This window comes from Corylus avellana, chromosome 3 (genome assembly GCF_965113065.1).
Source record: "Corylus avellana chromosome 3, dhCorAvel1.hap1.2, whole genome shotgun sequence".
Classification (NCBI taxonomy): Eukaryota; Viridiplantae; Streptophyta; class Magnoliopsida; order Fagales; family Betulaceae; genus Corylus; species Corylus avellana.
In genome coordinates this window covers 4,235,835-4,249,370 of record NC_142492.1, presented here as the reverse complement: position 1 = coordinate 4,249,370, position 13,536 = coordinate 4,235,835, and the positions used below count along the sequence as shown (strand labels likewise).

The following is a 13,536-nucleotide window of genomic DNA, read 5'->3' as shown; positions in this document are numbered from 1 at the left end:
TGCAGGAAGAAGAGGTGTTGGCTTCTTAAAATACACGCGGGGGGTGGGGGGGTGGAGGAGGAAGAGCCGAGCAAAACAAATGGTCAAAAAGGTCCCACCGAGATTTGAACTCGGGTTACTGGATTCAGAGTCCAATGTCCTGACCACTAGACCATGGGACCTTTGGTGACATAAATAGTTCACATAAATAGTTCACATAAATATTTAACTTTAAATTAGAGGTTATAAATTATTTTATTTTATTAATTTATTTTTATTATAATATATTATGTCATTTATTTTTATGAGTCCTTAAGTATTCAATTTCGACAATTAAATCCTTATATTTTTCTCTGATTTCTTTTTTTTGAGAAAAAAAAAAAAAAAAAAAAAGTCTCACTAATTTGGATCTTTTGAAATAATGAATATTCTTAATATTCTTTCTCTGATTTCAAATAAGTCTCTCACTACTAAAACAATTTTTTTTTTTTTAAAAAAAAAAAAAAGCACCAAACTAGTAGCGTTTGAAATAGGGAAGTTTTTTGAAAAAATATCACTAATTTGAGGCGTTTTACTGTTCACACATCCCTATTTGTAAATAGTGTTACTATTCGCATGTCCCTATTAATTAATGTCATGTGGCTCTCATTTGACAAGTCATGTATCCACTATACTTGCCATGTAATACAGTTACATTAAATTATAAATATAATTTTATTTATTTATTTAAGGTATATTTGTAATTTTTAGCATAATTGTGCCATGTGGCACATATAATATTTACATAACATGTCAAACGACAGCTACGTGAAATTAATTTATTGGTTTGAGGTGATATACCGTTAATTAGTTGAGTGGTTCTTATTTGAAATCAAAGGAAAATTTAAAGATTTAGTTGTCAAAATTAAAAATTTAAAGACTAAATTGAAATTTCATGAAACCCTAATTCCTTCTCTAGTGATAAATTCCACAATGTATGCGAGGAAAATTTAGTTCATCTGGCTCTATTACTAGACCAAATTGTCTCCGATAGGTAGCTCAATTAGCTGAAAATTACTCCACATAGAGCAAAAGTGACTAGTTCAAATCTCCTTCTCCCTTTTTGTGTGGACATGTCAAAACAAAAATAAAAAAACACAAAAAAAAAAAAAAAAAACTTAGATCAAATTAAGAGACTGTTTTTCCATTCATATCAAGAAATCTTCTAGAATTGAGTGCACATCCCTGTTTATATTGAGATTATTCAACAATTATCTTGGTGTCGCTTAGCGTTATCCTTGTTGGTCCTGGCAACCCCATTAGGCCAAACAACTCGGATATCTAGCCTACTCAGCAAATCGTCCAAACTTAAAGGCCATTTAATATAAGAAAATGGACACTCTTTCCTTTCTAGAAGGCAAAGAGAGGTACTCTCTCTCTCTCTCCAATTTTTCATACAATTTTTCTCTCTTAAGTAGAAAGCTAGCTTAATCATCAGAGTGTCTTCAAATCTTAAGAGATCGACGAACTCCAAGAACTACCTTTTTTGTTTTGTTTTATAGGACCTTCATCATCAACCCGGCTGTCCGAAAACTGTTATAACAATCCTGGTCTTGAGACTAGAGAGTGTTGTGGGTTTCCATTATCATTTGATCCAATATTGTTGTTGTACAATTGTAACACCTCCAAAACTGGCCTTGACTAACCTAGCAGAGTTACTGACAATTACCCCAATTTAACCAACTGGTGGCTAAATTAGGAATCACTTCTCTAAACATAATCAGAGTTAATGCATAAGAATGTGAAATAAATATGAGAAATCTATCAATTATTACAAAAAACAAGTATAATTCTCAAATTAGAAGACATGGAGCAACTAATAATATAAAGCAAACCCGATAACAGCATGAAGATCTTAAAGTAAGGTCTGAGGTGGCAACCATACTACTTTTGGGTTCTAAAAACAAGCTCCCTATAAGAGTAATAACTGCATAAGTCTAATGACTTAGTAAGTAAACCTCACAATTGGGTATGACATGAGCTCATGATTATTATTTATTAAGCAGAAATAAACGTGCAGTTTTGATAAACATTGAAAATAGATGTTGTCTCCGTTAATACACTTTGAAAATATTGTTTGGTTTGATAAATGATGGTGTACTACCGACGGCAATCGCCTAAGTATGTTAATGTATAAAACTAATGCTTTATAGGTCATAACTATCATATATGGTCTACCCAAGATATTACTCATTCTCAGCAAGATTGGCACTATCGCAAGGGACTTGTACAATGCCGGTGTCTCAACTATTGTATTCTACCTTCTATAACATTAGTAGCCTGACTGAGTCTGACCTCGGGTGGCATACGCTACTAATGATGTACGTCCTGTAGTGACCGCCCGTTAAGGCTACGCTGGTCACGAAACAACCATTGAATTTAGGGCTGAGGAAATTACCGACTTTTGACCGATTTCAACTAACACCGACAGTTACCGACTAGGTGGCGGACAGGAGGCGGAATGATTTTTTTTTTTTTTATTCCAAATTTTTCGGTGAGGTAGACGGAAGAGGTTTTTTAACCGAACCGACTTTACCTACAAATTTGCCACTTTTCCACATACCGACATTACCGACACAGACTTTACCAACTTCCGACCGACAACGACTTTACCGACCGACATTCGGTTCAAAAGGTGAAATAAAATAAAATTTGGCAGAATAAGTCGGTGAAATAACCGACTTTACCGACATTGTCCGTTCAAAGGTGAAAATAAAAATTTTCTACCAAAACCGACATTACCGACCGACGCTTAGCCCTAATTGGATTCAATGCTCATTTAACCACACACACATTTGACCATAGAATCAAGTCTGTATAGCAAGCCATATACCGCACGTACCGGTGTACCATGTCATACAATGCATCTTATCAATCAGTTATTAAAGTAGTTACCAAGTTATTACAAAAAATAGACATGCGCATATCATATGCGTGGTTAGTCAGCTGACATATCCCACGTTTTTAAGGAAAATGTTCGTAAGTGTTTTTACCTCATTCGCTCGCTCGGGTCCTTCAACATCACAAAACACGACTCATTGTTATAAGCAGTGCTAGGGAACTCTACGAGGTTCCATCTAACAAAAAGAGCTACTAAAACCTTGTACCATACTATTGGGGTTAAGGGGACGGGTGGCTTGCTCCCTAGGGTGAGAGTTTGGCCAGAGAGTACGGCTCGGCTAGGGGCTGAAATGAGGGTTTAGGGTTGTACGGGGGTGGGTTTATATAGCGAAAAAAGTTGAAGGTGCTGCAAGAGAAATTCTGCAAAATGTGCGAGCGCTCGTGTACTATTCACAACGGGTTAAAATTACTTTTCAGGCGTACGATTGGGTATTGTCCAATAGTCTGAAAACTGGTCAACGAGTGCTTGAGTACTATAGCAGCGAGCGCTCGTATGCTGTTCACAAAAAGTAAAAATTGCTCAGATGTACGATTGGGTATTGCACAAGGGATATTGCCATGTTCATGCACTCATGTGGTCCCTGGGCGAGCACTCGCATCTGGGACAAGAGCGAGTGTTCCGCCAATGAGGGTGTTTTGGGGATTTTTGCTTTAAAATGTCTTAAGGGACCTGATTTATTTAAAGAAGGTTTAGATCACTTGATTTAAGGCTTTGTTTTAAAGAATTGTTAACCGGGTTAAGTTAAAAATCTTTAATTTTTTTAAAATGATAATTTATAGGGATATTAGAACAATATAAGGCTAATCACTGGAAAGGCCCAATTTGGTGTATAAAAAATTGAGCAAATGTAATGAGAAGTGTAGACGAGTTGAAGCAGATGGGTTTCTTAACAAGTTGGTCTTTATTTTGCACTTTCTTGTAGCAGTTGTACGGCCTTTCATTCATAACTACAATGAAGGTAGTTGAATCTTACCGCAATATTAATTACTTCATTTGCAAACAGAGTTATCACAAAGCTAGCTTATCCGTACAATATTATTGATATTTCAAAATATGATCATATTATTTTTGTGACTTAAGATCCACGTTATCATATATATTAAATTATCTTTTACTTATTCTTCTTTTGTGCATGATTAGTTGTTGAATCTTTATTATTCTCTGCTCTTAGGTTTAATAAACAAATTAATATAAGTTGTTGGCCAGTTAGATATATATAATTTCACTATTCATAACATATATAACCAGATAGAGTTACTTTAGCTTGCACCCATATAAAATTGTCACCTGTCTTTTAGGATGTAAGAAGTATATATTATTTTAAAAAAATAAATAAATTTGTTCTAACTCTTTTAATTTCATTAAAAAAGTGAATAATATTATAAATTACATTTCTATTTTACAATTATTTTACAATGCTGGCGTTTTAGTCTCAACTAACCGTTTGATTATTCATTGTTAAAAAAAAATAAAAAATCAATGGTTGATTAGAACTATCACGTCAGTATTGTGGAATAAAAATATAGTATATAGCATTATTTTAAAGAGTATGTGCTTTTCACAAGCTTAAAGAACATATAATAATTTTAGAGAAATGTTAGATACTATAATTTTATCTAACATTCATTCAACAAGCTTGACGTGACATTCCCAACCAATTATTGAGTCTTTTTTTTTTTTTTTAATATTATTAATACTAATAATAGTACTCATAATTTTATAAAACGAATTAAATGAACTTTCTCCCGTATAATTTAGAAGAAAACTGTGTCTTTTTTTTTTTAATTAAAAACATGACAAGGTTATAAGAGATGATTCTTTCCACTTTTGATTCGAATATAAGATAAAATGGAAGACCATGAAAGCTGAATATTTTTTTTTTTTGATAAGTAAGTAGTTGACTTTATTAAAAGCGTAGGCGCCCCGGAGTACACTGGAAGTATACAAGGAGGATCACCTAACTAGAAAGGGAAAAACGTACAAGGAAATCATTATAGCTAATCGAAACCGGAAAAACAAACGCTACAGTCCAAAGATACAGAGTATGAAAACAATAGGATAAAAAGTCCTCGAAAGACCTCTCCACATCCTCGAAGCACCTATTATTTCTCTCTCTCCATAAACACCAAAAAAAGCAAGTAGGCACCATCTTCCAGACTGTAGCACTCCCCCCCCTTCCTGCAGACCACCAACAAGCTAGCAACTCGAAAACCCGACCAGGCATCACCCATGATAACCCAAAACGGCCAAAAAAGGCACTCCACAAAGCAGACGCCACCTCACAATGAATAAGAAGGTGATCCACCGTCTCCTCACTCTTCTTACACATCCAACATCTGTTTACCACAATCACATTTCTCTTTCTGAGGTTATCTAAGGTCAGAATCTTCCCCCAAGCCGCCGACCACGCAAAAAAAGCTGCCCTTGGAGGAGCTTGTGTCCGCCACACACTCTTCCAGGGGAACCTCCTCCCTTCCGAGCATGCCAAGGATAGAAAGAGAGACTTGACCTTGAAAGTACCTCTTTTGGAAGGGTTCCACCATAATCTATCTTCCGACCCTCTTCTCACTCCTGTAGAATGTAACACCTGGAAAAAAGAGGCAAAGGCCTCCACCTCCCAATCATGAGCCGCCCTCAAGAAACTCACGTTCCACTGGTTGGATCCCCTTAGCATTTCCACGTTATCCGCAACTGAGGCCTCCTTTGCACAAGCAATACTATAAAGGATCGGAAAAGCTATCTTGAGAGCTGAATCTCCACACCACCAATCATGCCAAAAGCTAATCCTAGACCCATCCCCCACCACAAATCTCGTAAAGCCTTTGAAAGTTTCCCACCCTTTCCTAATATTCTTCCATAACCCTACCCCAAGCGTGCCTCCAGGCTCAACTGAACACCATCCTCCCCATAAACTTCCAAACTTCGCATCTATCACAACTCTCCACCAAGCATCTCTTTCCGACCCATAACGCCACAACCATTTCCCTAAAAGAGCGCGGTTGAAGACCAATAAATTCCTGATCCCCAACCCTCCCTCCTTGATCGGAGTGCAAACCTGCGACCACTTCACCAAGTGGTATTTGAACTCTTCGCCTATCCCTCCCCAAAGAAAATTGCGTTGAAGCTTCTCAATGCGCTTAGCAACACTCACCGGAATAGGGAAAAGAGACAAGTAATAAGTGGGCATGTTAGCAAGAGTGCTCTTAATAAGGGTGACCCTACCCCCTTTCGACAAATACACCCTTTTCCAGCTGGCCAACCGGTATTCAATCTTCTCGATCACTCCATCCCAAATATGCTTGGACCTACAAGAGCCTCCCAACGGGAGACCAAGGTACTTCACTGGCAAAGTAGCTGCCTCACACCCTAAAATGCCGGCTAACGAAGCCACTTGCTCCACATTCCCCACCGGGATAAGCATCGATTTAGCCAAATTAACCTTCAATCCATGAAAGCTGAATATTGACTTTATATACATTGTAAGACGCACAAAAAATGAATATTATCAATTTTCATTTGAAATGAAGAGAATCATATTCCAAGCGCCACCCGAGTTGTGTTATGTCCTACTATTACTCTTTCTTTTATTGGTAACAGCATTTTAATAGTCACAGAGAAGAGAAATTGCAATATCTATGGTTGAGGTTGAGAGTATAAATCACAACTTCTTTGCTAGTCGGATTAGGATTTTCAGTAATTTACTATTTGTATTATTATCGAATTATTAATAATTCGAAATAGCAAAATGATTGAAGAACTCTATCCATTATTCCACTCCATTCCATATTCAAAAAATCCGAGAGATCTTTGTAAAATTGTAGGAATTCTAGAAGATTTAATTCCCACTTCCTCGTGCTCAGAAAAAGAAAATTCCCACTTCGTCGTGTTTGTTGTCGTGTCATTAATCTCGATGGCGACAGCAGAAGGACGCCACTATTTAGTATTTAGTATTTACTATCAACTTGGCGTATTTAATTATTATTATCCATTATGCTTTTAACTTTTAACTACCACCCTCATTTAATACTTCTATCACTTATTTGGTCACGGACAAACTGTTTCCTAATTTTTTTTTATTTTTTTTTTAATTTTATAAAAATTAGTCTTTAAAAAGTTACACATACTATTAAAAAATGTACGTCACTTTTAAGACAAATGTAATTAGGGATATTAACCTTCTTTTTTTTTTTTTTATAAAAAAAAAAAGATAGTAACAAAATAATGTGAAACTTATTTATTAAAAATGATTAAAATAATTAATTAAAAAAAAATGCTGCAAGTACTAATCAGAGGCAAAATTAGATTTTGTAGTGTGGAGGGATGAATTTTTTAAAAATATCGTGTTAAAAAGAATTGGAGGTCCGTACATTTTTAGAAATATAAAATTATGATCTACTAAATATATATTTAGAAATATACAAAATGTCAACCTAAATCATCATTCCCATTAAACATTGGAGATTTCAGCATCAGAGCTTTCTTTAGGATAGCAGCCCCAACCCTACATCAACACTATTATCTCACAACCTCCACAAACTTGCTTCCTGCCAAAAATATCACCATCTTTTCAAATATTATTTCTCTTATCTTTTCTTCCACCTGGCAAAATCAATCTACTGCTCTCCCTAATTAGTGAGACTTTATGTCAATTATCAAACAATTTCTTTTTTTCTTTTCTTTTTTTTTAAAAAAATATATATATTTGTATGTATAATTGACAAAAGAAAAAAGAAAATAGTCATGAAACTCAAAATTCAAACGTATATTCAATCATCTGAGACTGACACATTTGGATCTTGGTGGGCTGTCAGGCACCAATTCCTGCTTGATAAGTTCAATTACTCTTAAAGCTGTGAAGTACTTTTGGTGGGGTTTACTTTGAAAAGTGTCATTTGTAGAATTTACTTATGAAAATTCTTTGGTAAACTTGTTGAAAAGTGTTTTATGTTTTGAAACAAATACTAAACATGTTTATTGTGTTAAAAAAAAATAAAAGGGTAAGAGAAGGCAATAAAATAAGAGAAATTTTTTTATCCGAGCGTGACCATAATAACACCGATATACTGAAAACTAATAAAATATTTGTTAGTGATTCATCATCCTAGCAATAAATCACCATAAAAAAGGGTAATTCAAATTGTGATCTTACTCTAACCCCTTTCATAGTAACTCCCAATCTCAGTAATTATATTGGTGCAATGGTGTATGAGACAGAGAGGGGGATTGTGCCTGTTTTGTTTCAGATTAAAGCGGCTCAAAATATCTTGAGTCTTTAATTAATAATAAAATGGCCTTTATTCTCAATTTATTTTCCAAATAATGTGAAGATAAGCTTTTCTAAATTTCTTATAACAGTAAATAATATTGATGTAATTATTATTATTATTATTATTATATAATTTTTTATTATTTTTGAACAACACTATCCTTTTAAATGCAATAACCTAAAGAAATGGAGAAAATTTGAAATTGAGAAGATATTTTCCGTGGACATAGAACTATAGAAGAGAAAAAAGGTTAAGATGCTTACGCACATGGTGCAATTAATAAGCTTCGGGACTAAAGAGAAGTCATGAGGGCTGGACCTCGTTATGGGAATAATAAACTTGTTAATTACACTAGACCCTACAATATAGCATTAGATTCAGCATTTTTAGACACGAGTGCTTCCCATAATCTACCACTATAATTAATTAAAGTACCGTTACTAATTACACTTAATTTAACGTTACTAATTATACTTAATTTTTTTCATTTAAATATAAAGACGATTAAAATCCTGTGGCTTTAAATTTAATTCCCACGTAACATAGTCAGCATGCTTAATCATCAGAGAAGCAGGACAAGGATTTGACGACAGCCCAGCCCTACAACGGCTCCATCAGCTCACCACCTCCACATACTTGCATATCAGTCGCCATCTTTTTCAAAACTACTCATCGATCAACTCTACCCTTTCTCCTTTCCCAGGGAGCAAGACCACATGGTGGGGAACCGACACCAAAATCAAACAATACCCCTTATATATTTGCACCCAACAATTCAGGAAACTTACCATTCAACCATTATTTATTATTTATTTTTTACAAAATTCAGATTCTGAAACAAAATCAGGCATCAATTATTCCCAATTGATAACCATATATTAAAAAATAAAAAACTACATTAATTAGATTTAGAGCTATACTATAGTGTATTTTCCAACAAAGCATCCAGGTCAGCTTCGCCTTCCCAGACAATTACATTCATTTTGACCCAATCTTTTCTTTTCTTTTCTTTTTCTTTGGGTTCTACTTTCTTTCTGCTTTTTTTTTTTTTTCAAATTAAGCAGAACATGTTGTACTACAAAGCAGTAGCATAGTAAAATTTTTAGTTAATAGATGTCAAAGTAAAAAAAAAAGGAGTGACGTGTCAACACCTCCAGTCGAGCCTGACCTCGGCGGGGCCGACGACGTGCTGACGGGGCTTGCGGAACGAGACGATGTGGCTGCTGACCATGAACGCGGTGACCCGCTCTGACACCTTGATTTCTTCCATCTTCAGGTCTTGTAGCCTCCGCGCGTACTCTGGAACGTGCATCAGGTCCCACACCACGCCCACCCCACCGGGCTTCAACACCCTCACAACCTCGCCCACCACCCTCATCCTCTCCGCCGCGGCCTCCACTGTACGGTTCCGGCCGTGCTCTTTCCCCACCGTGTGGAGGAACACCCCGGAGACCACCACGTCGAAGCTGTTGTCTGCGAAGGGCAGCCTCCTCACGTCGCCTTCTCTGCACGTCACGTACTCTCCGACCCCCTCCAGCTTCGCCGTACGGAGGGTCCGGAGCGTGGTGGCCTTGGAGCGGTCCAGACCCACGACCCGGCCGGAGCTGCCCTCCTTCTTGAGCTGGGTCGCCACCGCGTTGAGGAGGATTCCCCGGCCGCAGCCGAGGTCGAGGGCGTGCTTCACCGTCGACCAGTCGTCGACGAAGGAGAGCATGCGGAGGGCCATGGCGTGGTGGAGGGGCACGGCGGAGTAGAAGAAGTTGGCGGCGGCGAATAAGAGGCATACGGCGGAGAGGGCGGTGACGGAGCCTGTGAATCCGGCGGCGAATCGGGCGGCGCCGCCGGGGAGGGAGATGGTGACGGAGAGGATAGACTCGAAGAAGGCGCGGATGGGGTCGAAGTAGAGGAGGTAGAGCACGGAGAGGACGCCAAAGAGGAGGGCGTGGAGGAGGAGGAACACCAGGGTCTGCCACTGCTCCACGCCGTAGATCGCGTAGATCTGGCTCCAGTCTCTGCTCGTCGCCGTTTTGCCCATTTCTTGCTTTTCCTTTCCTTTCCTTCTCCAATCTAATGCGAGAGATTCTACGGGTAATTGGAAAGAGAACCTGCCAACTGGGAAAACAAATTCTGGGTGAGAATTCGGGAAAGTGTGTGAGCGAGTAAATGAGTGAGTGAGTGAGAGAAAATGTGAGAATTTATTCTTTCATGAAAAATTATTAGAGTCGTTAAGAAATTATAACCGAAAGGCAGAAAATGGGGTAACGCATTTTCTTTCTAAAAATTCCCGCGTTTTCTCGGCAAGCAAACAGACCCAGTGGTAGCCCTAAGTATTGGATTTCGTAATTCTTATATATACTTACAGTGACGAAGCTTGGGAATCAGCCCAGGGCCTGAGATCCAGCAGCTGCAGAGAACTTAATGGCAATCCCAACACGGAAAGAAAGATCAGGAAGAACAGAACAGAGAGCTCAAAGTGCCAAAAATTCCCAGCCTTCTTTTCTCAGAAGCAATAGAGAGCGAGACCCAAAAAACCATTTATACAGAGAGAGAGAGAATCACAGTAATAAATCTGCAAGTGTCAGCTCTGGTACTGACGAGGACGACGACATATTTTATCACCTCCCGGCTCCAGCAAATCACGCGCTTTTGCTCGTTGCCTTGCGACTAACTTAACGAAGCACAGCTCCAAATTGGGCTTTCAGATTTCAAACATCAACAAAAATGGAAAAAAATAAAAGAACACTCAAAGCGGATTTGGATTTGTACGGACTCTTGAGAAAATGGGAGGGATGGGCAAGTCGCAAGTGCGAGCGATTGTGGATTTGTGGATACGTACGTATTTATGTGGGGGAAGTAGGTTGGGAAACCAGTGAATGTTTACCGGGTGACCTCCTCAGCCAGTAACTTGAATATTTTATTTTAGAGTAATGTAGATATATTTTCAAAATTAGCTATTTAATGTCGACTTCATTTAGGCGTATAATAGTCGTATAATAATTTACTAAATAATATTTTTCTTTATTTTAAAACGTAAAGCGGTAAAAGTTTCGAAATAAGTAATGATATTTAATAAACTGTTATATTACTCTCATACAATTTGATAACATAAAAGATTAAAAGTAAAAATTATTCATTAAATTAAAAATTAGTTAAAGAAAAATTAAATATTAATTTTCATTGGTTTATCATTTCAATTGTATTTGTATGGTATAGCGGGTTTAGTATATGAATGAGGTCAAAATGGGGATTTGATCAAGTCCGGTTGCCTTTTGGGAAGAGTGTAGAGTTTGTGATTGTTAAAAAATAAATAAAAAATCTACCAAGATTGATTGGTTTGAGTGGGTTTGACCAAGGGAAGGCCTATGTTACAAAACTTGCTCGTCATAAATTCATAAAACCAGCTCAATATTGGTTTGACTCAACGTATGTGATGGTAAGATGGTTGAACAAGTTGGAAGAGCTCAAAATAAGGCAAGGTTTTATTTTATTGGAAGTGACAATTTTTTTTTTTTTTTGTAGATATTGAAAGTGACTTTGATTAGCTTCTTTTTGTCCATACATTATCATCTACGTTACTCACCCAAAAGAGACAACCTACCAAAGTTATGTAGATTGATAGCACTTTTTAGATATTTAAAAAATAAAACAAAATAAAATTGATTTGATATAAAGGTGAAAGTAATTTTGAGCGTTTTGTAAGAGAGGCATATTACACGATCATCTTTTAATCATCTCTTTTTGTAAATTCAATAGATCAACCATTAAATTTGTGGATTTATATGAGTTTCACATCAATTTAATGATGAATTTATCGATTTTCGATATGAAAATGGTTGAAAAAAGAAAGAAAAGAATTTTATCATTTTTCTTTTGTAAATGTTTTGTATTTAAAGTTATTTATTAATGTTTTGGCCTTTTTTTTTTTTTGGTGGCTAGAAAACAAAAAGCTTTTCCAAAGAGAATGATCAAATCAAACCAGGAAATTCTAGCAAAATGACGTTACAAAGGATGTGGTAGTTCACGTGACACTAGTTGCCCAAGGCACCCAAATATTAATAGTATAATTAAGGTCCCTCCCATTAAAACTTATTTAAGACCTCAATTATGGTAAAAACAAAATTTAATAAATACTCTTTAATTAATGCTTCAATTATAGTTAAAAATTAATTACATTGAAAGCACTCAATGGCTAAATATTAAATACTTTGGGGGAAAAGAGAGAGAAATATGGAAACTTGAAATGTCATATATGGAAAATTCAATGCCTATGATTCAACACAAACCCACATGAGTCATGACCATTTTCCACTTATAATATTGATTAGGTTGGAAATTAAATGCTCAAAAGAAATCAGAGAAGATGAAAACTTTTTCATAAAAATAAAATGTATAATTCATAGAAATAAATAGTTTGACGAAAATGTTTTTTAGAATTAACTGTTTCTTATATATAGTATATCAAGTTATTTTTTCAATTCATAGTAGGTTGAAAAATTTTAGATATATGAAAATATATATAAGAAATTAAAATTATTAGACGATGACAGTTTGCAGGGGAAAAAAATCTCTTAATCTTGAAAGTTTTTGAAACATGATATTTATTATAATATTAATGGTTTAGATTTATTTTCAGAACTACAAACTTTAAAAGAAGTTTTACAAAGTGAAGAAACTATTACTCCAATTGATGCACTATATTATATAGGATTTTATTCTTTTTCAAATGCATGTATTGCTTATTGAATTTTATTCACAAGTAGTACAATTTTTTTTTTTTAATTAAAATTAATAAAATCCTGCATAAGATTGATAATGTCAAAGATTAAGTGTATTAGCCCTGTTATCAATTGAATGAGATATTAAGAAAAAAAGAATATAAATACTTAATTAGTTATTTGCATCTCGAAAGGTGAGAATAATAATTTTTAAATAAAAAATATAAGAAAGGCATCACTTAAATTTGTCACCATTGTTGGTACTTACCATGTTTACAAAATGACATAACAATTCATGTGACACTTAGAGCCTGTTTGGGTGTATGTTTAAGAGGTTTAAAAGTGCGTTTAATACTCAAAAAGTCAGTTTGAAGAAGTATATGTTTGGTAAAAACAATTGAAAGCACTTTTAATGGTTCAAAAAGCCAAAAAACAGTCAAAATGTATTTGACAAAAGCTTAAAAATAAAGCTTTTGCAACAAAAAAAAAAAAACTCTTTTTAACTGAAAATCTATATTTCTCAAATACAATCGCAAACATGTTCTTACCACATCAGCTATTAAAATGTTTACGGTTACATATTAGTCAACCTGACATTCATTTTGATAAAATATAGGCTGTCACATAAGTCTCT

The 13,536-nt window shown here is 35.6% G+C and overlaps 1 protein-coding gene and 1 non-coding gene across 2 annotated transcripts; both read right to left on the bottom strand.

Annotated features, from left to right (window-relative positions):
• Positions 1-89: 89 nt before the first annotated feature.
• Positions 90-161, bottom strand: TRNAQ-CUG (transfer RNA glutamine (anticodon CUG)). Its single transcript has one exon. It is a non-coding gene; the product is annotated as a tRNA-Gln (tRNA).
• Positions 162-8,961: 8,800 nt separating this feature from the next.
• On the bottom strand, positions 8,962-10,994 carry LOC132175110 (S-adenosyl-L-methionine-dependent methyltransferases superfamily protein). The gene is made up of 2 exons (XM_059586940.2): positions 10,548-10,994; positions 8,962-10,299 (listed from the first exon to the last, which is right to left on the bottom strand). The coding sequence occupies exon 2, from the start codon at positions 10,220-10,222 to the stop codon at positions 9,332-9,334; it is 891 nt and encodes a 296-aa protein (XP_059442923.2). The 5' UTR covers positions 10,223-10,299; positions 10,548-10,994; the 3' UTR covers positions 8,962-9,331.
• Between the last annotated feature and the right edge of the window lie 2,542 nt (positions 10,995-13,536).